Here is a 27,018-nt window from a genome sequence, read left to right as displayed (position 1 = left end):
CGCTTATGCAACCAGGAACTCAACCCAGAGAAATAATACCAAACCTACCTCATCAAATATAACATATCTGATCCTTTTCACCCACGCCTGGCGATGCGGAGCTAGCAGCAGAAGTTCAAAGCAGGCAGGCACTGTGATAAGTACCTAAAAACAAAAGCATTGTGCAAACAAACACTTCTGAGCACTTGCTACACCCAGATGTAGTTCTAAGAATATAAAAGAGAGAGTTAAAACTCCTGAAGGGACCTGCTGATTAAGTAAAATATGATATATTCGTTTGAATCTTGTGACACTGCAATTTTTATAGGTCAAAATGGTAAGATATCAGATTTGAAGTTTAAATTCTTATTTATAAGCATTCACGGTAATAATAGGAAGAGTTCATTGTCGCAGGTTTATTCCTTCAAAATCTGACCCCGAGGTTCAGTTTAGGTTGAAAACCGTTTATTAAAAATGAACAACTATGGAAGTTGGGAGAGGATGGGGCAGAGGGAGAAGGTGAACTTCAGAACACACCTGGTGACGCGCTGGCCCACCTAGCTTGGACTCTGGAGCGCATGGCGGCCATCAGTGCTACTCCACACGCAGCCGAAATGGCCAGTGTCTCTGCCGCAGCCCCGCTCAGTCCCAGGGTGCCGAAAGTGGGCCAGCACAGGGGCCGACAGCCGGCCTCTGTCGGACCTCACGCCCCGCCCCTGGGCAGCGGTGCTCTTACAAATGGCGATGTGGGTGTCACATCTCACATCTACCATGCAATGTGCTAGAGTCACGTTTTCACTTTCTGTTTAGCTGTAACTGTTTTCAGTGAGTTTAATAAGGAGGGAAACTGTCTGATTTACTTAACACCATGAAGTCCATCCATAAATACAACAGTTTGAAATTATGATGAGTATCCTTCCCATCAAGAAAGGTCAAGAAACAGTTATTCTGAATGGAAATCAGTTTGTCAGTTTTTATAAAATGGGGTTCTTCAGATCATTTTCGATCCACTTATAAACCAAGATGATGCCATGAAATATAACTGAAATCTGCAATCAAAAGCTAAGTGCCCCTGAGAAAGATGAGCTCCATTTCTTACTCTCTGGAATATAACACTGTTAAATTTTCTCTAAAGCCACTTCATCTTTTATAAATTCAAGAAAATTACTTCTACAAGCCCTTGTCAAGATACTGCATTTCTACTGAAAGAGACTTCTAAGTACTATCATATAATTCAATAACAAATGCATTAATTAGTGTATGTCCTACCTGGGAGTTTAGAGCCTCATGACGATAGTCCCGTGTAAAAACACCGCACAGAGATTCACCGTTTGGCAGATTTTTGCTAAAACGATTCTCAACAGTTGCTGCCACCTGATTGACAAGGGCCTGATTGACAGGGGAAAGTATCCATTAATCACATAATAAAGTACAGGGGAAACCTCAGAGAGAGAACGACAGGCACTGTCTAAAATTACGTACTGCTGGGAGGGCAGGAAGCTTCATCACCCCTTTCTCCTACCATCTGCCTAACCCACGGGCTGTCTTTGAGCTCTGTGACTACACGTGAACTCACTTATAACCTCAACCCAATGTAAAATGGGAAAACCCGGCTTCATCAGAGGGAAAAAGCAGGAAATGTTGCCCACGCATGACAAACAAACTGCTGATACCTGGGCCACCAAGGCTTAGAAAGAAACCGTGAGTCTATGTAGAACGGCCAAGGAGGGCAGCCGGGATGGACGTGTGGTTCTCGTATTTGGGGGCATCCCCAGACCTCTACCTGCGAGTGTACAGGGGACCCACACCCCGGACTAGGCAGGTGGTGGCCAGCGAAATCTGAGCGTGTGCAAACCTATACACATCTCTGTATTTCACACTCTATGCCCAAAAAAGTCTCACCTAGATTAAAATGTAAACTTTAAAACATAAGCATAAAGACACTAGAAAGTGGACATTTTCATATATTTGAGCACACTCGGAAACACTAAACGGAAATACTGATAGATCTGACTACACAAAGATATTAACAAAATATCATTGATATAACCGCAATATAGCAAAAAGATAAAATGACAAAAGTATATTGGTTATACTTTACAGAGAAAAAGTAATATACTTATTATACAGACTTCTGGCCAATCAATAAAAACGCAATGCCCTTCCACTACAAGAAAAAGAAAATGGGCAGATGTCATGAACAAGTAGTTCATGATTAAAGAAATATCACTGCCCAGAAATCATACGGAAAGGCTCCCCAATCAGTGATCACAGAAATGCAGATTTATTATGAGATGGAAATTTTTACCTAGCAGTATGGCAAAAAATGTTTAAAGATCATAGGAATGTTGGAAAAAAATAAGAGGATATATATACTTCCATATACTGTCAGAGGGAATAAAAATGGATTTAAACTTTTAGAAGAGTAATTTGGCTTCTAAAACCTTTGGGTTCTAAAACTTTTAGAAGAGGAATATGTATTGTGTTGAATTACCAATTCCACCTCCAGTAAGCTTCATTTTTCTTGACATATTTTATTAATTTCCTGCTATGAACACTTACTGCTTTCGTAACCGTGAAAAACGAAAAAGTTACAATCAAAACTAAAGTGCTAATTTCAACTAATCATGTTGATCAGTCTGGTTCTGAGCCCGATCCCAAGTCACTCAACGCCACATTTTCCTAGGAACTAAAATGGAGTGAGATCTCATTTTAATCTGTAGAATCAAAGTTATCCCAAGTAAATCTGCCTTTCTTAACAGTAATCGCATTAAAAACAAGGGGTTGTAAATGAGGATATGCAAACTTATACTTCCTGTAAATCAGCCTTTCTCCTAAATGACAAAGATCATACTTTCTGTATTTAAGCTTGGCATTAGGTGGTTCCAGCCATAAAAGAAATATGGCAAAACCACCTGGCATGAGAAACACATCAGGCACTGACGCCCAAGAGCAGACAGGATGCATCCCATCAAGAGCAGAGGCAATGCGGGGTTCCTAAAGACTCAACATTGCCCGACATAGTCGGGATGCTTCTCTCAGTTTGAGCAAAAAGCTGAATGACAAGATCACAGGACCAGACCTCTGCCTTACAGTGCTCTAAGGGAAGTATTACTTTGGCCTCTCGGACTGGAAGGAGAAAATGCAGGTTAGAAAATAAAGTGAGACGCATGGAAACAGAACAGGCTGGTGGTCGGCTAGGGTGGGGCTAAGGGCGGGGAGAACAGGTGAAGGGGGTCAAAAGGTACAAAGTTCCAGTTATAAGATAAATAAGTCTGGGGATGTAACAGTGACTATCGTTAACAATACGGTATTGTGTACCTGACAGTTTCTAAGAGAGCAGATCTTAAAAGTTCTCATTACAAGGAAACAAAAAATGTATAACTATATGAGGTGATTCATGATTCATGTTCACTAGAATTATGGGGTGATCATTTAACAATACATACAAATATTGACCATTATGTTGTACACACGAAACTAACAGGTTACACGTCCATTTTATCTCAATAAAAGTGGAAAAAAATAAATGGCGAAGAAAAATAAAGAGAGCTAGATCTACCACATGACTACGTGCATTAAACTAAAAGAGGAGGTTCGGGAGTGAAAGAGAAAATTTAAGTCACTTGAACAACCTCCCAGCCCCCAGACCTACCTTGGTGGGGGCCACGTACACGACCACCCCATCGTCGCCATCCCGTAGCACCTTCTCCATGCAGTAGTAGGAGGCGTAGGTCTTCCCTGAGGACGTGGGGGCCACTATGACCGCAGACTCATTCTTGTCCACGACATCCAAGAGCTCTCGCTGCAGGGTCAGAGCACCGTTGTGTCAGCGCCACGAGAAGCACGTTAGCAAAACAAATACCTTAAGACACTTCCAGCATAATTCTCTGAGCCGCAAAGGAGTGGCTGCGAGTTGAAAACACACCAAAAGATACACGGGAACTTGTGAAGAACTCACGGCCTCCCCCAGAAGAGAGAACTGCAGTGCTTTTAAGCGTCTGGAGGTGGGTTTGTGTGTGAAAAACAGAGAGAGGGTCTGAACAAAATATCTTGTCCTTGGGTAGATATTCTTTCTGATTAGTTGTCATTGACTAAGTGCACAACGGCTCTGAGAAATGAAGATCTAAGAGTATGTATTTTTGTAAGGGTGAAAAAGTAGCTGAACAGAAAAAAAGATCAATGATGAATCATTTTACTACTTATCTTGTACTTTCTAAATAGAAGGATGCCAGCCCGTACTTTGGAGGGCATGTGGGACCTTCATTAAAACAGACTCCCGGGACTTCCCTGGTGGCACAGTGGTTGAGAGTCCGCCTGCCGACGCAGGGGACACGGGTTCGTGCCCCGGTCCGGGAAGATCCCACATGCTGCGGAGCGGCTGGGCCTGTGAGCCATGGCTGCTGAGCCTGCGCGTCCGGAGCCTGTGCTCCGCAACGGGAGAGGCCACAACAGTGAGAGGCCCGCGTACCGCCAAAAAAAAAAAAAAAAAACCAGACTCTCATCCCTTTAGCCTATGCTTTTATTCATCAAAATGAGGACTAGTGAAAGGATCATTAGCCTGTGTGATGGGCAGAAGATGGAAAAGCCTCCCAAAGCCCCATCCTGCACACTCTCTGAATCCTGGTCCACTCTGGGTCGCACCTCAGAGCAAAGGCGACATCAGAAGAAGTGCAGCGGAGGCGGGCGTAGATACCTGGAGGGTCCTTAGCTGCTTCGCGTTCTGCACTTCAGGAAGGAAGGACCTGGTCCCCCTGCCCCAGAACAGCAGGCAGGGAGTTTCTGAGGCACTCCAGCATCATCAACACAAGGACGATAAAGTCAGATTCTGATAAGACCATCTGTTAGACTGAACCTCTGAAATGGCATTTTCATAGCCAAACATGTTTAACTGATAAGGTTCGAGGCGATTCTATAAGGTTGAATCAATGCAGAAACGCACCCTTTTATTCCTAATTTTCTAGCCATCAATATTAATTTTACACTTATTTATAGAAAAGTAGCTACTATGGTCACGGGTACAGGCTGTAAATATCTAAACAACTGTCTCTACTGTTTAAACTCCTTGAATGTCTCTGTCACATCTCTATATTTACATAGGATATCCTGCAGACACAGGGAAGCCTCCATAATGATACAGTCGGATGACAAAGACAGAACTTCAAATATATACGTGTGAATCCATCAGAGTACCTCCAAGAAAATGGTCTATTTATGAAAAGTGGATGATATGAGAAATTCACTTTCTTTAAATGGGAAAAAGTCTACATTTGACATTTCCCATGACAATTTTAAATAAGATGACTCAACATGAAGAACTTCATGCCAAATGTGCTGTGTGGAATCATGAGAAGCTCCTGAGATCAGATTTAATAATGAAATACAAAAATGTTTCTTTCATCCAGTCATTACCTGCCAGGTGTCAGGAATAAAGTCCTGGACTCTGGGGTCTGGATCTTTCCTCTCATCTCGTACCAAATACTGGCCCATGTACTGCAGCTGAAACCGAGCCAGCCCAATGCCAACTGAGTATTTGTTCTTCTTCTTCTCCTTCATGTCATTTTCTGTGACCTATAGGAGTTTACAAGCCCATTTTGAAAGTGATTGTAAATTATAACACCCTTTAAATGATTAAAAATATTTTTTAAAATAAAATAACTGAAAACTAATTTTCACGAGAAAAGCATTTTACCATCTTTCAAAGTTTGCAATATTCATTGAAGAAATCTCTTACCACCTAAATCATTATCTTAACTAAGAGTAAATAGCACACATCAAGATCTTCAGATATCCATCACGGCACTTGAGCTACAACCTGATATCAAGACAACTGAACAGTCGCAATATAGTTTTTAAATGTTTTGCTAGAATTAAACACAGGATTAGTTTTAAGGGTCTGCAGAGACTATCTGGCATTTTTGTCCAGAGAAGCTTTCGTAAAATTTTCTAATTCTAGGTTACTTCAAGTTGAGGGAGCTGGATTACTAATAATGATTATGAACTTGGAGTAAATATTTTCAGTGAAAAAAAAAACCCAGGTAACTGTGCTTATAAGACACTTGAGGTGCACCTAATAATTACTCTACTAGAATGGAGCTATTCTGAAAACATTACCTGCGCTGGATGCAAAGTACTTGCCAACTCCTCAAATCCTAAGTACCTAAGGCATCTGGCTATGAGTTGCCGATCTGCCTCTTGCAAAAGTTCTGGGTATTTTTCCATCACGGAGTAGATCCTTTTCATCATTTGAACAGCTATACTTAAATCTTTTGTGGTTTCACCTTGGTAAAGAATAAACAACAAAACTATTATAAAGGCCATCAAAAATAATAAATGTTTGATTGTCCAAGATTATTCACTCAGGCTATCAACCTGACCCAATTAAATTCACTGTCTTACTTAGCATTAATGGAGGTTTTGGAATACAGAAAACTCAATAAAATGAAAGTGCAACTAAACACATTCCGACATCTCTGTGGATAACTGAGATGTAGCTCTGTAAGTGTTGGGGGAAAAATGACAATCTTGTAGCTCATGATAGAAATAAGATCACTAAAGCCCAAGTTGGTCTAAGTTCTAAGGAATACAAATCTTTCCATGTCTTCTCTACTATGTTCAAAGAAAAATGTCCAGATGAGTCTAAATATCTGGTTAAAAACTTGGGCTTCCCTGGTGGCGCAGTGGTTGAGAGTCCGCCTGCCGATGCAGGGGACGCGGGTTCGTGCCCCGGTCCGGGAAGATCCCACATGCCGCAGAGCGGCTGGGCCCATGAGCCATGGCCGCTGAGCCTGCGCGTCCAGAGCCTGTGCTCCACAACGGGAGAGGCCACAACAGTGAGAAGCCCGTGTACCGCAAAAAAAAAAAAAAAAAAAAACTTGGCAACATTTATTGAACCCTAATGGTGACCAGAGATAAGTATCTGGTGTAATCACTGGAGCCTTTAAATTCAATCAGTCTGTTACACCTACCAGATCCAAACCGTGCTAATCCCTGTCCATTTCTTTCCAGTCACTTACATCCTTTCTAGTCTCCCTCACGGCTGGTCTTTTCATACTTCACATGTTAGGGCAGTTTTGATTCGCCCTTTCTTCCAATCAACCTACATTTTATCTATTTAACAAATATTACCAAACACATGCTGATGCTATAAAGGCTACAAAAGAAATTTAAGCCACTGTTAATCCTGATCTCTCTCAGGGCAACTGCAAATCCTGACACAACATCTTAGAGAGACCCACAGAGGCCAAGTCTTATGCTTCTCACTGGGATGAAATCCTCAGCGAAGTCTGTCGTTGCAGGGGCAGATTGAAGTTTGTAGAATGACGGGGTAGGGGGGGAGAAGAACCCCCAGTGACCCCGTGTTCAACGGATTCAAGTGTGGAGACGACCAAGACAGACAGGTCAATGAGGTATACTCGGAAGTACTGTCAGTTTGGAGGCATACTGGCCCCTCATCATTTCACCTGCCATCAACTTACACGTCTCTATCCAGCCATGTTTCTCTCTTACCTGCCTCTTCCTGCCTCTTCTTTTCTTTTCTACTATCTATTGTAGCAGTTGTAAAGTAGAGCACATGGAAACCACAGCAGTTTCTGGAAGAACTCAGCATGCCAGGCGAACCTGATCCGAGTTTTGCCCAGAAAGAAAATGCTCGCGCTTCAGATCTCAGAGATGAATGACAGACTCTCCCTGGGACCTCGCCATCTGTGGGTCCCCTTAACGAGGCCCACAACTCTCTAAGTGGTTGTTTGTAAACTTTGACTGGGAATTGATTTCAATTTTTTTATTGGAGTGTAGTTGACTTACATTGTTGTGTTAATTTCTGCTATACAGCAAAGTGATTCAGTTATACATACACATTCTTTTTCATATTCTTTTCCAATAGTTCCCTGTGCTCTACAGTAGGACCTTGTTGTTTATCCATCCTATATGTACTAGTTTGCATCTGCTAATCCCAAACTCCCAATCCTTCCCTCCCCCTCTCCTTGGCAACCACAAGTCTGATCTCTATGTCTGCATGTCTGTTTCTGTTTCGTAGGTAAGTTCATTAGTGTCATTTTTTAGATCCCACATGTAAGTGATAAGGAATTGATTTGAATTTGCTTATGAATGTGCTGTATCTTTGCTACTGGGGCCCCCTTTGAGACTTCACTGCTCATTGATAAAATAGAGGTAGTAGTACTGAGAGGACTTCTCCAAGGACAAAATCAGATAATGCATCTAAGGCTTCCCTAAGCCTTCTAACACAGACTTCCAGTTAATAAATAACAGTTATCATCATTAGATTTTTATTCTTTTCCAATGTATTCAAACAAACAAATCAACAGGCACTCACAGCCACATACCTTCACCACGGCAATGCTCTTTCCATGCTCTCAAGCAGGCAGTAATCCCCACCATTTCAACTCGAAATTTCACCGGGCTACTTTTACATGATTTCAAAAAATCTTCTAGGTTCTTTATTCCAGAGTTTAAATTCTCTTTCATTTCCTCCTCAATAGAAAAGGACAGAACATTCCATTTTTTCTCTTCTTTTTCTTCTTCCTTGGCAAACAGCCTCTCCTTATTCTCTCTAGTAATTTTTTCAGCCTTGGTCTCCTGCCCCAAAAAAGAAGGAAACATGTCATAAAACAAGTTGGAAATAGTCCAAGATGCCATTGCATGAATGAGACAATAGTTTTAAGTGTATATTGATTATTTTGAACGTCATCCCATTCTTGACAAGGCACAATCTTCACTTCAGCGTCTGTTTCTTAACACTGAAGCCTCTGTGAATTGAAATCTTTGGACAATCCAACTTAATGACTATAACGCCTCTGTGCAGATAATTTTTCTAGATTTCTAAGTGGTGTAGGTTATAAATTGAAGAGTAAATGTAATACAATCAGAAACACCAGGACCCTGGTTTTTCTGTCTCCTGATCTCTCGGGAATTGGTTTTCCTCTTTCATTCCCCATGGTCACCTCTCTACCCCAACTTGTGCTTCTAGATATTTCTTCCACAAAGCCTTGCTCAACTCTCCCAGCCTAAGTACGTATTCCTCCCCTGCCCGGACGTCTCTCTATCAAATGCTCATCACAGACAATGCAGTTGTGATTTTCCTTGTCATGAGACAGGAATGTGCAATAGTTGTCGGTGTGTCCCAAGCACAGCACAAGTTCATCCTCTTTTATGGGTGAATGAGGAAGGGGCAGGTAGGAAGGAATATCATAAATAAACCGGTTTGCTCTGTCTAGACAAGCATTTCCAACCAACTTACACACAATATAGACCCACTTCTACTACACTTTTACCTACTTGACTTATTAATGTGCAAAGAAAATTAGAGAACTGTTGTATCCATAAGAGAACACTGACAAACCTTCCATTATTCTGCTTAGTCATGAAACTCATATCTAAACTTTGCCTTTAATGAAGTCAATTTTCATTGTCATCACTTTCTCAGTATTTAATTCGAATCAGTGGAGCTTCTCCAATGTTTCAACTTCCCAAATGTACTGTCCTGTCCTGGGATAGCTCGGCATGGTTCTGTCTCAGTTAGGACAAGGACAAGCCCTGGCTCTTTGCCAGGTACAATGTGTTTGTTTTAGCTTGAAGTGTTGCTGGAAGAGCACATTTACACTGTGCTGAGGTTGTTTAATCTCCACGAGATAATTTACTTAATTTCCAATAATGCAGAAGATAAAAAAAACATGAAACTTTTTTCAGTCTTTATACCTTACACTAGGTAATTAGAATTTTTGCCAACTTTCTATTTTATAACCTCTCTCTCTCAAAAAAAAATAACTATATAAAAGAAGCTTTTCAGTAAATAAAAAAGGAATAGTTGTAATTGGATGGTCTCACTAAAGATCAAATTGCCTGTGAAAATAAAAAGGAGGTTGTCGCCACGAGGAGAAAAACAAAGACCACCAAGCTGGGCCTGAGGTGGCTTGTTGACTATTAAAGCAAAAGTCCTCATGTCTGCTCAAATATTTTTTTAACTTTAGGTATAATTGAAAAATTGTAGGATATTGAAAGTATACATCACGGTGGCTTGATATACATGTACATTGTGGAAGGGTTCTCCCCACTGAGTTAATTAACCCACTCATCAACTCACATATTTATCTTTTGGGGGAGGAGGGGAGGGGAGAATATTTAAAATCTACTCTCTTAGCAAATTCAATGATATGATGTATGGTTATCCACTCTAGTCACCATGCTTCTCCTCTCTGTTTTTATGAGTTTGAACTTTTTTTTCTTTTGGATTCCACGTGTAAGTTACACCACGCAGTATCAGCCTTGTCTGTCTGACCTACATCACTTAGCACCTCTAGGTTCAACCACGCTGTCACAAATGGCAGAATTTCCTCCTTGTAACTGAATAATATTCCTATATATATACAGACCACATCTTCTTTATCCATTCACCCCTTGCTGGATGCTTACGTTGTTTCCGTATCTTGGCTGCTGTGAATAATACTGTAATGAACATGGGAGTGCAGAGATCTCTTCTACATCCTGTTTTCTTTTCTTGGATAAATACCAGAAATGGGAATGCAGGACTATATAGTAGTTTTATTTTTAATATTTGGAGGAAATATACCATTTTCCATAGTGGCTGCACCAATTTACATTTCCACCAACAGTGCCCAAGGGCTCCCTTTTCTCCACATCCTGGCCAACACTTGTTGTTTCTTGCCCTTTTAATGATGGCCATTCTGACAGGTGTGAGTCGATATCTCATAGTGGTTTTGATTTGATTTCCCCTATGACTAGTGATGTTGAGCATCTTCTCATGTGCCTGTTAGCCATCTGCATGTCTTCTTTGGAAAAATAACCATTTAGTTACTCTGCCTACTTTTTAATCAGATTGTTCTATTTTTTGCTATTGAGTTGTATGAGTTTTTTGTATATTTTAGATAGTAACCCCTTATCAAATATATGATTTGCAAATATTTTCTCCCATTTTGTAGTTAGTTGCCTATTCATTTCTTTGATGGTTTCCTCTGCTATGAAGAATCTTCTTAGTTTGATACAATCTCACTTGTCAATTTTTGCTTTTGTTACCTTTGCCATTGGTGTCAAATCCAAAAAATCATCACCAAGACCAATGTTAAGGAGCTTACGGCTTATGCTTTCTTCTAGGACTTTTACAGTTTCAGGTCTTGAAGTCTTTGATCCATTTTGAGTTAATTCTTGTGTATAATATAAGATAGGGTTCCAAGCCTCGTTCTTTGGCATGTAGCTGTCCAGGTTTCCCAACACCATTTATTGAAGAGGCTGTCTTTTCTCCATTGTATATTCTTACCTCCTTTGTCATAAATTAATTGACCATACATGCTTGAGTTTATTTCTGGGCTCTCTATTCTGTTCCATTGACCCATGTACCTGTTTTTATGCCAATACCATAATGTTTTGATTACTAAAACTTTGTAATATAGCTTGAAATCAGGGAGTGTGATGCCTGTAGATTTGTTCTTTTTCCTGAAGATTGTTTTGGCTATTCAGGGTGTTTTATGGCTCCATACAAATTTTAGGACTGTTTGTTCTATTTCTGTGGAAAATGCCATTGGAATTTTGATAGGGATTGCATTAAATCTATAGCTTGCACTGGGCAGTGAAGACATTTTAACAATATTCTTTCTTCCAATCCATGAGCGCAGAATATCTTTCCATTCATTTGTATCCTCTTCAATTTCTTTCATCACTGTCTTGTAGTTTTCAATGTACTGTAACCTCCTTGGTTAAATTTATTCCTAGGTATTTTATTCTCTTTGATGCAATTGTAATTGGGATTGTTTTCTTAATTTCTGCTCCTGATAGTTCATCATTAGTGTATAGAAACACAACAGATTTTTGTATATTGATTTTGTATCCTGAGACTTTACTGAATTCATTTATTAGTTCTGACAGTTTTTTGGGGCGGTTTTTATATAATATAATGTCATCTGCAAACAGGCAGTGTTACTTCTTCCTTTCCAATGTAGATGCCTTTTATTTCTTTTACTTGCCTAACTGCTCTGGTTAAAACTTCCAGTCCTATGTTGAATACAAGTGGTGAGACTGGGCATCCTTGTCTTGTTCCTGATCTTAGAGAAAAAGCTTTCAGGTTTTCAGCTTTATCATTATATCATGACCTTCTATCTCCCTTATTACAGTCTTTGTATTAAAGTCTATTTTCTATGGTATAAGTATAGCTACCCCTGCTTTCTTTTGGTTTCCATTTGCATGGAGTATCTTTCCCATCCCTTTACTTTTCTAAAAATGTAGCATGGAAAGCAACTATCAAAGGGATTGAACAAATAACAATAAAGGACAATGAAAAGTAAAAAAAAATTTGATAGAATGAATATAACCTACCTGTATCTTTTTGCTCTTGGGTTCACAGAAATTCTTCCTTGGCTTGATAGCTTGAGGTACAACAAATTTTGAAGGGACCGATTCTAATGACTTCCCATAAAATCGTTGAAAACGATGATACATTTGCACAGATTTAAGATGATGAGGATCTCTAGATTTTTCTGGAAAAGAAAAGGCTTAAAATGCAACATTACTACATATTTTCAACAGCGTTCTCACTAATCCTTCACACCATCCCACACACACGTGCACTTTTCTTTTTAGTTTGGAACAGTAACTTAGGCTGATGACTTTTGTTAAAGAAGGAATCTTAAATCACACCATCTCTTGTCCACAGAATGATTCCTTACTTTATTTAAAGGATGCAAGGGACAAAACACCCTTTTATTGTACACCTCTCAAAGCAAATATCAAGATGCTATAAAGAATGACAGATTCTGGGCATTACTTCTGTTTTGTGCCCTGTGAATGAAGTTAAGAAGGGGGAAGGTAGGGCTTCCCTGGTGGCGCGGTGGTTGAGGATCCACTGCCAATGCAGGGGACATGGGTTCAAGCCCTGGTCTGGGAAGATCCCACATGCTGCGGAGCAACTAAGCCCGTGCACCACAACTACTGAGCCTGCACTCTAGAGCCTGCGAGCCACAACTACTGAGCCCACGTGCCACAGCTACTGAAGCCCACACTCTGCAACAAGAGAAGCCACCACAGTGAGAATCCCGTGCACCACAACGAAGAGTAGCCCCCGCTCGCCGCAACTAGAGAAAGCCCGCACACAGCAACTAAGACCCAATGCAGCCAAAAATATAAATAAATTAATTAATTAAAAAAAAAAAAAGAAGGGGGAAGGTTAAGGTCAAATCAGGAAGATGTCCATCTAGGGTATCACGGCTTCTTGTATCACTTGACAGAAAAATCCTTACTCCAGACCATGGCCACAGAGCCAAGAACTTGGCAGCTCAGAAAGACTCACTGTGGAAAACTCCAATGACATAGGAAATCCCAACACTCAAGGTATGACTTACTCCCATCCCCAGAGAAAACTACAGCACTCACTTCAAGGGATTGTTAAGCAGGCTGATTTTTCTATATCTGTATCTACATATGTAAATCAAACGGCTCCGAAGGATGTTAATGATTGATCTAAAAACTCCCTTGTATTTTTCAGGATATTAGTAGTTGTTTCTAACAGCAGGCTGGGAAGTGTTCCGTGGGAACATGCTTACTAGGTCCACTCTGACATTCTTCTGAAGGTAAGTTCTGTCCACTGGAAGCAGGGTGGGGGTGAGCATGGGGTAGACAAAAGAAGACAAGGGATGAGCCGGGGAAAAGGGTCCCTAAATCAGTCTCGGCTAACTTGCTCTCAGTGGTGCCACAGCCTCCATCCCGAGCGTGAAGGTGGGTAAACTGCTGCCCTTGTTATGGGTGACGTGAAAGCAGCTGCTACTGCTTGCAAGCCTATAGCCTCAGTATTTCTGCCATCAGGGAGCACACAGGTGTCTTAAACTATAAACTGTCTTGGCTTAAAGCAGCTGCTAACTTTTGTGGGACAAATGCCACCTCTGTGCACTTGCTCCTAAGACAGCTGTGTGCCCCTGTACACATGACGGTCAGCAAAGTGGGGCTCTTTCCTCACCCTCTTTACTGACATATATCTACATACCTTGTACATTATTGTTATTCAAGAAATAGAAAAATTTTTCATTGTAACATAAAAGGCAGAAAGTGAAAGAGATTTTAAGGTATTTCACCAGAATCGCAGAACTCACCATCAAACTGACCCTTTGTCCTGTCATAATCATCACTAAGGGGTCTGTGGGAATGCCAGTGCACAAGCTCATCAAATTCTTTCTGCTTGACCAGTGAAGTTACAATAGGATCATCGCTATGAGATGAAAAGAAATATAGGCACATTTTAAACTGCGTGCCTCCCAATACAGCACAGCATAGATCTCATTTAAAAAAAATTTTTTTTAAAAATCATAGCCACTTTTCCTCTTTCCGAGATATAATGTGGGTGATAGAATCCAAAGAGCAGTTTAATGGGGCTTCAGAACCCAGAATCCACCCCATATCTCGTGCCATGGACATCAACAAATATTCATCCACTCATTCATTAATTACAAACACACAGCTGGAATGATTTTACTCTAAGGTTAAAACTATGTTGATTTTTAAGCTAGTTAGGATCACAAGACATTGGTAAATTTGAAACTAAACTCATTATGTGTTACAAACACAGATTACATCTAATATAACCTCTTTATAAATAATCTGTCCAACTTTGTAAAAGCTCTAATGAGTCATTCATCCATTCCACCCAGGGGCTCCTATACCTCGTTAGGAAAGGCAAATCTTTCAAAAGGTCCCCGGCAAACTTATCAACCACCTGACATGACACTGGAATAAAACCCAAATTAGCCATCTTTTCCTTGGAGGTATCTGTAAAAAAGTAGGAAGACAAGGTCAAATGTGAAACTTTCATACAGCAATGTTACATATCATTTTCTAAAATTTCACATTTAAAAAAACATCATGTTTCATTGATCTTATTTATTTACGTTAATCAATTCTAGCCCTTCCCATAAAGCTATTTTCCACATTAAAACATTCTGGAACACGGCAGAATATAAAGAAATAGGCAGCAATTAGGCATGTAGGTAGGTAGATAGAAGGATAGATAGACGGATGGATGGATGGATGAAGAGATACACTGACAGACAGAAAAACACCTATGTTTCCTATTTCAAATGTTTGTTCCTTTTCTTATTTCCTATTATGAGACAAGGAATTTAAATATGGAAGTCTCACTCAGAAATCTCATATATGCTTTTATAAAAATAAAAAAGAAGTAGGGGGAAAATACAGATGTCAATGAAATTATGTTATATCATTAGTCTTCTCTTACATCCTCCTTGATGTTATGCCCATGTACACCTACATATGATAGATGGATATCACACGTCACATATTGATCGTATATACAACAGCTGGCTAACAAATGCCCCTTTATCTAGTGTCTGGTTCATAATTCTAGGTGAGCTGCAATTGCCCTGCTCGGTATTTCCTTGACGTCCACCGTTCCTGCGTTTGCCTGAAACCTTCCTACGAGTCCCTACAACTCTCCCTGAGCACTTTCTTCTTGCAGCCTTGAGCGCAGCCAGAGTCCTAAGGATTTCATGCCCCCTGAGACTTGACGAAACTCACAAGGTAGATACCCCAGCTACCTTGCTCTTTGGGTAAGACATCTCCAAAGTGGTTTGCACACAGTTCTAGGATTCCCAGTAAAACTTACCTGCAGTTGCCCACGTGGAAACCTACGCAATAACACGGCCTGCACTGACTGTGTTTTCTTCCTGGTATTACCTAAGCACTCCCTTATTGGATCTTCCTGGGAACAATAAACTCCTTGCTCTCAAGCGTCTTTGTCTGGTGGAACTCATTCTGACATAATGAAAGGGGATATATATCCTTCCCCTGTACTCTGAAAAATACACTTGTATCAATACATCCTCAACCCCCCTTAGCATTCTTCTTTTTTTTTTTAATTTTAACATCTTTATTGGGGTATAATTGCTTTACAATGGTGTGTTAGTTTGCTTTATAACAAAATGAATCAGTTATACATATACATCCCTTAGCTTTCTTTGTCACTTTCCATCTGGGGTCATTTTATTCTTCCTGAAATTCATGATATAGAAATGTCTCCAGTGACGACAGGATGATGGATAAATCAGTGTTTGTATTTTGAAAAATGTCCAAGCTACTCATTTCTTAAAACTGTATTTTAAGAATAACATATGATTTCATTATGTTCTGACTTCTATAATGATATTTGGGAAAGTCTATTATTAAAGACTAATTTTTATTCCTTTGTAAGTAACTCTGGTCCTTTTAAGATATTTATTTTTTACATTCTCTAATCCCACTGCATCGTGCCTAGTGTGTATATTTGTGCGTGTGCGTGTGCACGTGCATACGTTTGCTTTGTCCCGCTCGGGACTCATCATATGCCCTGAGTGCGCAAATCCCTGTCTTTCATCGTCCAGGCAAACACTAGCCACGGTCTCGTCAAATATGGCCCAATCTACACTGGCTTGGCCTCTCCTTCCAAATCTCCAAATGAATGAAAGATTAGACAGCTTCATTCTGTCTTCCATGTCTTTTAACATGTATTTTATCATTTTTTATCTCTATTTCTTTTGTTTGTTTTCCGGTTCTTTTAAAATTTCTCCAGCTTGAGATATAACTGACATATAACCCTGTGTAAATTTTAAGGTATGTAATGTGTTCATCACTATTGTACCTGTAGTTCTTTTGATCTATTTCTAGCTCACAAATTCTCTCTTTAGCCAAATCCAATCAGCTTTTGAACCTATCCATTGACAGTCTTTTCATTTCTACAACTTTGAATATTGTAAAATGTGAAGATGTTTTCTATGATTTTGTTTTTCACGTTTCAAATTTCATATTTTATTTCCTCAAGCATTTTTAAACACACATATAGTATATTCTACTTGTGACAATTACAAAATCTGAAATACTTAAGAGTTCTCGTTTTGCAGCTTACTGTTTGTCCGGGGGCTTATTTCTCTGCTGTTTATAAATTTGCATGTGCACTCGTATGTGGCAGAGAAGCCCTGTAAAATCAGGGTATATGAGGATGTTCCTCTACAGAGAACACGCCAGATTCCTTTGATCGCTTGAAGGTTATTTTCCGGCTTAGAGTTGTCTTGACTCTGCTGACTGAGTACACTGAAACCCAGATTCTTAGGAGGGCAGACCTACAATTAGAAATTCTCAGAGTGACCCAGAGATCAGTCTCTCCCTTCATGTTTGGCTCCTGGAATTTCCCTCCTATTGTTTTGAGCTTACTTACGATTTTGTAAAAAGGTGTTTGGTGTCTCTTATCTAACTTTTCCATCATTACGCACAAGAGATTTTTCACTTGATCTACACTTCAGATTGATAGAAATGGAAGTCACTGGCTTTCTTAAAAATTGGCAACAACGTTAGTTACAAGGAAAACATATCACTGTTCAAAATTATACTCAAAGGATTATCTCCCCAAGGATATGACAGTATAGGTCATTTTAAATGCATAGTACCCGAAAATTATTTATACTTGCAACATTTAGTTACTGGTGCTTTCAAAACATTTCCAGAGGAACGATGCTTTTATTTCAAATTAATTTAGCGATTTATTACCTTTGATTGGTGATGGATCCTTTTTAAGAAAAGGAAATTGTTCTGTTCTCAGAGGAAATGGCTTTCCAACATCAAACTTTGTGACCAACTTTGATACAGTATCCCAGAGATGTTCATAATCTTTCATAATGCCATTTCCCAAATTCAAATGTAGCCCTACATGAGTTCAAAGTAGTAAACACTGAAAGTCATTCACACATACACAGAAGCACACATTTTAATTAAATTCACAGAGCTCTGAAATACTTGTCAAACAGTGAAATTTTCTGTGAGTGCCACACGGAACCTAGAGCCAAACGGTCCCTAGTGTTGACTGTGGGGCTGAAGACTTTAAAGTTTATCCTGTTTCCCTATTTGATAACTATTAACATTATAACTGCCTTAACTAACAATAACAGATGGTGAATATCTAACTATTCTTCAAGGTAACAAAAAATGTTATGTCACACATAATTTTATAATCAATAAAACAGAATAAAACTATGATTTTTCAAAAATGAGAAAGTTTGTAGAGGATTGCTAAATTTATTTGTAGCTAACTCATTCTAACACTTGCAATATGTAGGAACCAAATCTTAGAGGTCAAAGAAGCTTCAATAATGCTCTATCAGTTTTAGTTCTCTTAAAATGTCTTTTATTTTTCTTTGACTACGAATAAACAGCAGATGATTTCTTCTAAAAAAATTATTCAAAGAGAGAAAAATTAATTATATACAACAAATATATAAATCAGCTTTATCTTTGGAAAAACTTAAAATTCCCTAAATATCTAATAGTAGTACATGATTACATTAATTAGAGTAAATATTCTGAAAAATGTTCTGCGTATATTTAACTGAAAAATTCACCTGTTACAATTATCTAGAAATGCCAAGTTCCCAAAGATGTATTTTTTCCAAAAATACTTGTGGAGTAATATTAAGTTAAAAACATTTTTAAATACAACATTCACTCTGATTGCAACTAAGTAAAACTTATATACACGCATAAATAAATATCTGAAAGAAAATGACTGCTATATGTTGCAAGTATAGGAAAATAATTTTGAAGCTTTAAATCCTTGTAATGTTTATCTCTGGGTAAAGGCATAATTATTATAAGATACTAGGGTGGTACCTTGAACACTTTCATTTTCATAGTAAAATGCTATATTCTTCAATAAAAGCTCATCACTTAAGTCGGAAAGGTGAGTTAAATCCAGATTCCAAAATTCAAAAACGTCTATATTACTTAGGATGAAGTATTCACACCACTTTTTCTGAAATTGGAAATAAAAACCACGTTAGTGACAATTTTTACATTAGCAAGAACCTAGAAGACTTCAAACATCTCAATAATCCAACTGAAAGGCAAGTGGGCTGGGCTCTTCCATTCTTACGGACGTGAGCCCTTCCAGGCTGGGTCATAATGAATGTGTCACACCTTGAAAGATTTAAAGTTAAAATAAAATCAGGCTGACCAAGAATGATTCAGCATAGTCCTTATTCCCAGTCACAGAAATCCGTACTTGACTCTTACAACTTTTCTCCCACAGATACGGGACTAGAGAAATACTTCTGCTTTCAAATGTGCCTCTGTTCTTTCCTCAGGGTTTAATGCTTCCAATGTTACTTTCAGGTCAAAACAGCATTTAAAAAAACAGCATTTGATTGTTTAGGGGATCCTTCACAAAGATCCCCATCCACCTACATCCCTGGGCAGCTGTGTTCCCGCCTGTCACGGGCAGAACGTCTTCAGCGGCAGCACTGAGCTCAGAACAGGGCAGCCGCGACTCAAGCAACCGCAGTGCACAAACCTGGTCATCCCTTGAGTCAGCGTTCGAGTTTGGGGAGCTGGGTTGAGAGGGAAAAACGGAGGCTTCTCTGCTCCATACACGATAACACACCCAGGCTCTCCAAACGTGAATAACCTCTTTATCTATATGGATGTGGAACTTTAACAGCGTTATCCAATAGAAGTGGGACGCAGGCAAGCTGCATACATTACCTTAAACTTCCATATGTTTCTTAAACTTTTTTCACATTAAAAAAAAAAAAGCTGAAATTCATTTTATTTTATTCAACCCAACATACCCAAAATATTGTCATTTCAATGTGTAATCAATATAAAATATTCACAGAATAGTTTACATGCTTTTCACACGAAGGTTATGAAATCTGATGTCTCTTTTAAACTTAGGCACGTTTCAAGTGCCTAATACCCAAGTGTGGCGATCGGCTCCTACCCTGGACGGCCCAGCTCTAACCAGGTGACTGAGGATGGCTGCATAGGGTTCCTGATGAGGTCACAGGTATCAAAGAATCAGGAACCCGGTACCTAGGGTGGAGTTTTACCTACAAATAAAACACGAATGAGCTCTCTTCAGGGCCATAAAGCTGTGGTCCTCAAACTGCTGCAAAACCTCCCCTGGAAAGATTATTAAAGAGAAGACAGGGCTTCCCTGGTGGCGCAGTGGTTGGGAGTCCGCCTACCGATGCAGGGGACGCGGGTTCATGCCCCGGTCCGGGAAGAGCCCACATGCCGCGGAGCGGCTGGGCCCGTGAGCCATGGCCGCTGGGCCTGTGCGTCCGGAGCCTGTGCTCTGCAATGGGAGAGGCCACAACAGTGAGAAGCCCGCGTACCGCAAAAAAAAAAAAAAAAGAAGAAGAAAAAAGAAAAAAAAAAAGAGAAGACAGCTTGCTAGGCAGCATCCCCAGAGGCTGATCCAGTAGGTCTGGGGGGAGCCCAAGAAACTGCATTTCTAACCTGTTCTTAGGATGCTATTGGTCAGGGGGCTGTACTTTGGGTACCACTGCCATGTAAGGGCTGTCCCCACCCCCGGGCCACAGAGTCTTTCCCATAACACCACTGAGTAAACAAAAATATGCGAAAACAGGACACCAAAGCTTCCTCACTGGAGCCACTTCATCTGAGAGGTACCTCCATGTCATCCCCAAGTGTCAAGATTTGAGCCAACATCAAACTCTCTCTTCCACGTCCTGAGCTACCTTCCCCAGAAGCCTGAGGATATGCCCTTCACTGTGAACATTTCAGAGGCTGAAATTATGTTATGAACTTAGGCTTCTAGCTCCCAGGTGCTACCAAAGTGAAGCACGGAGAATGGTGAAGACAGATCAAGGGGGGGGCTCACCCAGGTGACAGTCAGCCCTCCCCACGTCGGGAGAGGAGAAGATGAGGAAGGGCACAGACTGGGAAGCTGGGCAGAGATGAAGGTGGACCTCGGCTTGGTCACTTATTAGCTGTGCTAATGGGCCCCGCAGCCCTTCTGAGCCCAAGTTTTCGTTAGTAAAATGAGGACAGAGGAGGAGTGATGTGTCTGAGTGAGGCAATAGAGGTCAAGGACACGCACAGAATAAACGGTAGGCCCTCCCACCACATCCAGCAGTCCACGCCATCCTAATCAAAGGTGATGTCTTCTACCAGCCAAAGCCACAAGGAATGTCCTGCAGGGCCATCTTAGAACATTCCGTAAGGCAGAAAGATTTTGTAATGTTCTTTTCAACTCGTGCTCACTGTACATAAGAAATTGTTTATAAAACTCTCTATAAATGAAAAGTATACATTCAGAGCATTCCTTTAAATCTGTAAATCAACACCACAGTTAACACATTCATACTATTCAATAGTTGAGCACATGTAATTCAACCTCAATAAAGTTGACCAAAAATTAAGTATTTCTCAGAAATAAAATTACAGCAGAGCACAATATTATCGATGCTATAATGTGTTATTTCAGGATCTGACATGCTGTATCAATAGGCTCAGTGTATTAAACTGGCATGACTTATATTAAAATGTCTAAAGTGAATTAAATGGGAACTAGGAATAGAGTCTTCATAAACCTTTTAATTAGCCACAGTCTGCCTCTGCCTGACAGAACCAAAAACGCCTAGAGCAAAGCTCCCCCGTGGGACCTGGGACACAGGAGAATGCTTTCACTCGAGCGTCAGCAACCCCCATGATACTGTGTCCACCACCTCACAAAACCGTTGAAAACTTCTGTCAGAGCAGTTGTGAATGTTCACAAGTATGACCCAGGTACGCATCGACGGACTTGTCTGCACCTGAGCTGCAGCTGCTGACCCGACACCTCTGTCAGCTGTTACAGTAAACACAGTCTATGCACCACCAGCAGAACTAGTCCAACCACTTCTCAGTCACCCTCAGGTCAATCCCCTCCAGGGTCTGCACTGCATCCCCCCAGCCAGACCCCAACCGGGGCGTTTACACAGGGGTCGCCTCGTCTCAGTTGGAAGAGGGTGCCCTCCGCTCAAGATGCGGCCCCAGATGGACAGGGCTCTCCTGTGTTCTGCTCAGGCCACAGACCCAGCCCCTTGGACAGAGACTGGCTGCTCGCTGGCTTCCACTGGGTCCCCTGGAGCTCATGTCTACCAAAGACAGCCCTGAGACGCTGAGGGACTTGCCACGACATTTCCCACTCATCTCGCCTGCCTTCTGAGGACCCTCAAGCCCAGAGGCCCACCTCCGCACCCTCATCAGCCAGCGGGACTCACCTGGGGCCTGAGGACCTCAGATGCCCTCCCACCCCTGGCAGCACAGGGGCCACATCTCCATCCTTCGTGCCCGGACCCCAACTGCATTTTCTAGACCAGTCCTCTGGCACACGCGGCCCCAGGTCTCTCGGTGAGGCCGTCTCCCAGTCTCCATGCTGCCGACACGTCCTCTCTGTCACAGAGCCCGAAACCTCAGGGCGGACTCCATCACGCTGCCCACCCCACGCAGGGGACCCTTCACTTATTCTCCAACGGGGTCCCCTCCTCACTCATGGACACTCTATGGGAAGGGGGAGGGAGGCGCAGTGGGGGCAGAAGAAGACAGTTGTCTTTTCAATAATATTTGTTATACATGGATCAATGTACAGCAAGTCCCCTACATACGAACGAGTTCTATTCCAAGAGCTTGTTCGTCAGTCCAATTTGTTCGTAAGTCCAACAAAGTTAGCCTAGGTACCCAACTAACACAGTCGGCTATATAGTATGTACTGTCATAGATTTATAATACTTTTCACACAAAGAATACATAAAAAACCAACACAGGATAGTAAAGTGCACAAAAGCACAACCACTTGTAGAGGAACCATGCACAGGACAATGCATGCCAGACACATGAACTAACTTACGTGACTGGACGTGCAAACACACGTTCACATCTTTGAAAGTTCGAAACGTGAAGGGAACTTACTGTATTATTATTTTAAAAGCCAGGAATTTGGCTTTTGTTTTTCCAATCCCCAAAGTAAGGGCACCTGCCAGTCTAGCCGGAGGCCAGGCTTATGAGGGAGAGGTAGTGCAGAAAAGCGGTTTTCACAGACGTTCTTCACCTGATAGAATTCGGGGAGTCCATGAACTTGGGTCAGAAAATTACATTTTTATTTTTGCTAACCTGTGGCAAACTTCGTATTTTCTTCCATTGCAAACCCAGACAAAATACCGTCCCTCCCAGGCAGTAGCTGGGATCGGGCACCAGTAGGCATCACAGATGTTTTCATTATAAGCACTGCAAACATATCGAGATATTGTTGACACTCACCATCCATTGAAAGTACGGTATTTATCTGATTATCTAATGTAGTAACAAAGAAGCACATGTGTTACTATATCACAAACGATACGGTTATAATATTTTGATAACAGTATTTCACCATAACTGATTTCCCTCAGAACCTTATTTGAGGCATTTATATTATTCTGGGCCACAGCATTTATCAGATAGCCATAGGGGCCCCAGAACAAAAAGGCTAAGAAGCCCTGAAGAATTCCTTCTTGTGTGGTTCTGACACACCTGTCTGTGTCAGAGGACGGAAAAGTGAGGAAGAGGGGACCACAGTGCAGATCATGGCCTTTCCCGATGAACAAGCACCTCCCCTGCCACCTGGCTCCATGCATGGCTTGAGCACAGGATGGAGAAGAGGGGGTGTCCTCGTCACTTCCGATCTATCCTCCTACCCCGGCCCAAAAGCCTGCCGCCATCCGTCTGCTCCGTCTGGAAGCCCCTCCTGACCGTGCTCCTAGGTCCCCCACGTACCCAAATAGCGATGACTTTCCTGCCTGGCGCAGCTTCACCAGCACCACAGATAACTTCAGCCTCCAAGAAGACGATACCATCGACACTTCTCGAATGTCTTGTATCCAGCGATCCCCCTCACCCCTCTGACCCAGGTCACATTCTCCCCAACATACCCATGCCTGCCATCACCAGGACCTGCTCTCCGTCCTTGCCTTGCTTTGGGCTCCCCCATGAAGCAGACCCCGAGCCTCAACTTTATGGAAAAGCACTAATTTGTGACTGCTCTCAAGAGGCGCCCGTGAGGGGATGCAGAAGTGAGACGGGAAAAGAAAAGAAAACCAGGAAGGACCATGTTTTCCAACCCACGACCCCTGTGGACAACCAGAGCTTAATTCCACTGGGGAATTCTGAGAGCGTAGAGCACGTTTCAGGGTTACCTGCCCCGACGTGTAAGGAAGCTGGGGTCTCCTGCACCCAGCCCTCACCTGCCGTCGGTGGGGCATTACACCCCAGCATTTCAGACCCAGAAGATCAAACCTTCAGGCAGAGAATGGCAGGCATTTACAGTAAGATGGGAAGTAAGGGAGAGGGAGAGACGGGCCAGGGAATGACTGTCTGCCTGCCAAGCCCCGAAGAGGGGCTCCTCACGCCCACCGCCGGCCCATCCTTCCAGCCCTGTGTAATGGCCATCACACTCCTTCACTGATCACACCAGGTCCCCCAGGTCAGCAGCCCCTCTGCTCTCCCCCTGCACGATAGGGTCCTTGTAGCTTGTCTCTGGTGCTTTGTTTCCTAGCCCAGCATTTGCACCACCCCCTTGCAAAGATACGGAAACCTCTTTCCTGTCTTCTTTTCCATAAAATGGTACAAATCCACCAAGGGCGTCCGCCCCGCCTAAACTCTCTTGTTCCTTTCTGTACATATCATGCCATCAGCTGGCTTCCTTGTGCCTGCGGCCATGTGGTTAGGACCCATCGGACACGGAAAAGTATATGATAACACATACGGGTGCCACTATAATTCTTCTGTCAAATATGTCAAGGGAAGCCTCCAAAGTACCAGGCAGGACAGGGTGGTATGTCCCTCTCAGTAGCGCTTACTCTTCCCCGCCTCCAGTAAATATCTCCCACATATTTCACTGTTCTTAAACTTCCGGGCCTGCTTCCTCGCCATGACTTTGAGCACATGACTTTGTCTCTACTTCACAGAGGAAATTCACACCAGCAAGCAGGAAATTCACACCAGCAAGCAGGAACTGTAAACAGACCCCACAACCTCCGTCACGGCCAATCTGTACCATTCTTTCTTCACTCTCTCCTGTAAGAACGGCCATACCCCTCCCTCCATAAAAGGGCATCCTCCGCATGCCCCCCCCCTCACCTGACTCTCCCTGTATTTTCATCCTATCCTCTCTTAGTTTCCATGATCAGCATTTAGACATGCTCCATCTGTCATTTTAAAAGCACTCTTTTTTTATTTTTTTATTTTATATTGGAGTACAGTTGATTTACTTTGTTGTGTTAGTTTCAGGTGTACAGCAAAGTGATTCACTTATACATATAAGTGTATACATATAAAAGAGTAGCCACTCTTTTTTAGATTCTTTCCCTGTATACATCATTACAGAATATCAGGTAGAGTTCTCTGTGCTACACAGAGGTCCTTATTAGTTATCTATTTTATATAGAGTAGTGTGTATATGTCAATCCCAATCTCCCAATTTACCCCTCCCCCCTTACACACCCTGGTAACCATAGGATTGTATTCTATGTCTGTGAGTCTGTTTCTGTTTTCTAAATAAGTTCATTTGTATCATCTTTTTAGATTCCACATATAAGTGATATCGTAAGGTATTTGTCTCTCTCTGTCTGACTTACTTCACTCAGTATGACAATCTCTAGGTCCATCCACGTTGCTGCAAATAACATTATTTCGTTCATTTTTAGGGCCGAGTAATATTCCATTGTACATATGTGCCACATCTTCTTTATCCATTCCTCTGTTGATGGATATTTACGTTGATTCTGTGTCTTGGCTGTTGTGAATAGTGCTGCAGAGCACTCTCCATTGACTCAGGTGCCAGCTCTGCCCTTTGCCGTTCCCTTATTCTCAGCCTCTTACACAGAAAGTTCTCTCCACCGTTGTTTTCCCTCCCACTCACCTCTGAATCACTGACACTGACTTTCCTCCCCACCACTCTGCTCACCTGCCTCTTGATTCCCAGCAGCAGTGAGCCCTGTGCCCTCAAACCCAGAGGACTGTGCTCAGTCCTTAACCCCCTACAGCTCTCGACACACCTGATCCTATTAGCCACGCCCACATTTGGAGACACGGTTCCCGTCTCTCAGAGCCATCCGTTCCCCTCTCTCCTCTCCGTCCATTTCAGCAGTTCCTTCCCAGCACCTCAGCCTATGTGGGACCACTGCACGATGGACTTTCTCGGGTCTCTGCCCCGGGCCCTCTTATCATCTCTCTCCCAACATAATTTCGTCCACTACATGAACATCCGTGGGCTGATGACTCCCAATCTTTACGTCCAACGCATCCCACTCTGCGGAGCTCCAAACCAGTATTAACACAGCTCACCTGGTACCTCCATCTGGGTATGTCCTTGGACCCTCAAACGCACTCTTTCCAAAACTGAACACACGGCGGCCTCCACCAGCGTCCCGTGGACCATGGCACCCTCCCCTCCCCCTGGAGGCTCAAGAGGAGACTGTCCCCCCGACTCTTCCCTGCCCCCGCCGCTCACTCACTAAACCTGTCAACTCCACACCTCAAATCATGATCGACTGCCCACTGCTGTCCAGCCCTCTGCCCATGCCCTTGTCCCCAACATCAGCACCACTTACAGGCACGGAGGTGACAGTCACCTAACTGGCTTCCCGAGTCCACGTGTCACCTCTCTAATGCACCCTCTGCGCTGCACCTGAGACACCTGTTTTGAAATGAAAGCGCCACTGACCTAGAGACCATCCAGCTGCCTCTCGCTGTGCTTGGCATCAGGTTACGTCTCCACCCTCCTAACAGCACCTGAAGGGGCCACAGGGTCTGCCTCCGACCCGTCCCTTCCACTTTGTCCCTTTCCTGTGTTCTTTCTAGTCCAGGGACACTCGGTCACGCCATCCTCGGCACGATCACACAGGCTGCTTTACCTCCTAGAACCTGGTGTGCAGCCTCCCTCCAACCTGCTAACTCCTACACACAGACTTGGGTTACTTAACTTCTCTTCATTTCTGAAGAGAAGTCATCCTTTTCAGACTGAGTTCAGTCTTTTTAGTATCAGATTCTAAAGCGTCCTGCAGTTTCTATCCTGCAGGAGTAGTTTTAAAAATTCCTTATCTGTCTCTCCCTGCAAAATGTAGCTCTGTGGAAGTGCTGGGCAGGGTGGGTGAACACCTTCTTTTCCTGTGATCCACACGATGCACGTGCATTAAATAAATATTTGTGGACCGGCTTCCT

At 42.2% G+C, this 27,018-nt stretch overlaps 1 protein-coding gene across 1 annotated transcript in view; it reads right to left on the bottom strand.

Moving 5' to 3' along the window:
• Window positions 1–27,018, bottom strand: part of DDX60 (DExD/H-box helicase 60) — an 84,667-nt gene that overhangs the window by 43,278 nt on the left and 14,371 nt on the right. Inside the window, exons 9-19 of the mRNA XM_067745420.1 lie at window positions 18,646–18,787; window positions 17,530–17,685; window positions 14,658–14,763; window positions 14,091–14,206; window positions 12,325–12,485; window positions 8,325–8,577; window positions 6,094–6,260; window positions 5,392–5,550; window positions 3,635–3,784; window positions 1,249–1,368; window positions 49–144 (exon numbers count right to left, since the gene is read on the bottom strand). Of these exons, the coding sequence (XP_067601521.1) occupies window positions 49–144; window positions 1,249–1,368; window positions 3,635–3,784; window positions 5,392–5,550; window positions 6,094–6,260; window positions 8,325–8,577; window positions 12,325–12,485; window positions 14,091–14,206; window positions 14,658–14,763; window positions 17,530–17,685; window positions 18,646–18,787 (1,626 nt within the window). The remainder of the gene's footprint in view (window positions 1–48; window positions 145–1,248; window positions 1,369–3,634; window positions 3,785–5,391; window positions 5,551–6,093; window positions 6,261–8,324; window positions 8,578–12,324; window positions 12,486–14,090; window positions 14,207–14,657; window positions 14,764–17,529; window positions 17,686–18,645; window positions 18,788–27,018) is intronic.

Source organism: Pseudorca crassidens, chromosome 7, assembly GCF_039906515.1.
Source record: "Pseudorca crassidens isolate mPseCra1 chromosome 7, mPseCra1.hap1, whole genome shotgun sequence".
In the NCBI taxonomy this organism is placed as follows: Eukaryota; Metazoa; Chordata; class Mammalia; order Artiodactyla; family Delphinidae; genus Pseudorca; species Pseudorca crassidens.
Note: the sequence above shows the minus strand (reverse complement) of the source record. Positions and strands in the feature narration are given on the sequence as shown.